General features: G+C 60.6%; 1 protein-coding gene across 1 annotated transcript in view; it reads right to left on the bottom strand.

The window, feature by feature from the left end:
• Nucleotides 1-1,261, bottom strand: part of SLC31A2 (solute carrier family 31 (copper transporter), member 2) — a 1,904-nt gene extending 643 nt beyond the window's left edge. The window contains exons 1-2 of the mRNA XM_009994351.1: nucleotides 1,195-1,261; nucleotides 88-256 (exon numbers count right to left, since the gene is read on the bottom strand). Coding sequence (XP_009992653.1) covers nucleotides 88-256; nucleotides 1,195-1,261 — 236 coding nt within the window. The remainder of the gene's footprint in view (nucleotides 1-87; nucleotides 257-1,194) is intronic.
• Between the last annotated feature and the right edge of the window lie 77 nt (nucleotides 1,262-1,338).

Below are 1,338 nucleotides of genomic sequence, written 5' to 3'. Positions count from 1 at the left end.
CCCCCCAACCCCCCATCCTCCTGAGAGCTCCCCCATCCCCTGAGCCCCCCCCAAAAGGGTGCAGAGGGATCCCCCCCCACAGGGTACCTGCCCTGCCCGGGGTGGGTGTCCTGCAGGTTGGGGTCTGTGAGCCCCTGGTGGCTGGGGCGGCGGGCCAGCGCCAGCAGCGCCCGGCGCAGCAGCACCGCCTTGCCCAGCTTCACCCCCTCGTACAGCACTGACAGCAGCACCAGCACCAGCACCGACAGGGCCATCCCTGCAAGGGGGTAAAAGAAAACAGCCCTGCCGTCAGAAACTGCCCCGGAGGGAAGAGCTGGGTGGTTTCCATAGGGTGAGGGGGAGGGATGTGACTGCTCCAGGGACTGGGGAGGTTTGTGATGTGTTAGGAAAAGGGGTATTGAGCCCGTGTAGGGGTTTTCAGATGAGACATGAGGAGGAGATTCTTCCCTGTGAGGGTGGTGAGAGCCTGGCCCAGGTTGCCCAGGGAAGCTGTGGCTGCCCCATCCCTGGCAAAGGGCAGGTTGGATGGGGCTTGGAGCAGCCTGGGCTGGTGGGAGGGGTCCCTGCCCATGCAGGGGGGTTGGATCTAGGTGATCTTTAAGGTCCTTCCAATCCAAACCATTCTGAGATGATTCTATGACTCAATCTCCCATCTAAGTCCCTAGGGAGTATTTTTTTTGGGGGGTGGGGAGGGGTGCTGCTCTGAAAACCAGAAGCATCTTTGCACAGGCTCACGTGATGGTAAAAACACGACGATGGGATAATTAAAAAAAAAAGGAGTGTAAAAGAAAATGGGAAGCTCACCCATCACTGAGGGAGCTGGGAGGGGGGTGCATTGGCAGGCCTGGTAGGGATGCTTCCCACACCTCCCTGCCTGCTGCTTTCAGCCTGGGAATTACCAGGGCACAGCTCTGCTCACGGGGCATGGAGAGGGGCAGCCAAAAACGGGCACTGCCTTCAGAGTGCTGGGGTGTGGAGCCCATCGTGGCTCTGCCCTCACCCCCCAGCATGCAGCAAGTGTCCCAGTGTTGATGCTTTCCCCCCCTCCCAGCCCACTGCTCACACTGCTGCTGCCAGAAATGCACAGTCACTGCTGGCCCTGAATCCTCTTCCCCAGGGGGAGAGCACAGCTGGTGATGGACAGATGGACAGACAGACGGGTGTCTCGGGGCCAGGTGTGGGCTGGCAGCCTACCTGTGGGGGTGTGGACACTCCAGAAGTCAAAGAGCAGCACAGCTGTGTCCGAGAAGTAGAAAGACATCTGGAAGAGAGGCCAAGGAAAGGGCAGTGTAGGAACTGGCTGGGGGTGATGGGGCAGGCAGGGGCGGGGGCAGCCCC

This window comes from Chaetura pelagica, unplaced genomic scaffold (genome assembly GCF_000747805.2).
Source record: "Chaetura pelagica isolate M959 unplaced genomic scaffold, ChaPel_1.0 scaffold132, whole genome shotgun sequence".
Classification (NCBI taxonomy): Eukaryota; Metazoa; Chordata; class Aves; order Apodiformes; family Apodidae; genus Chaetura; species Chaetura pelagica.
This window is presented reverse-complemented; position numbering and strand designations above follow the sequence as displayed.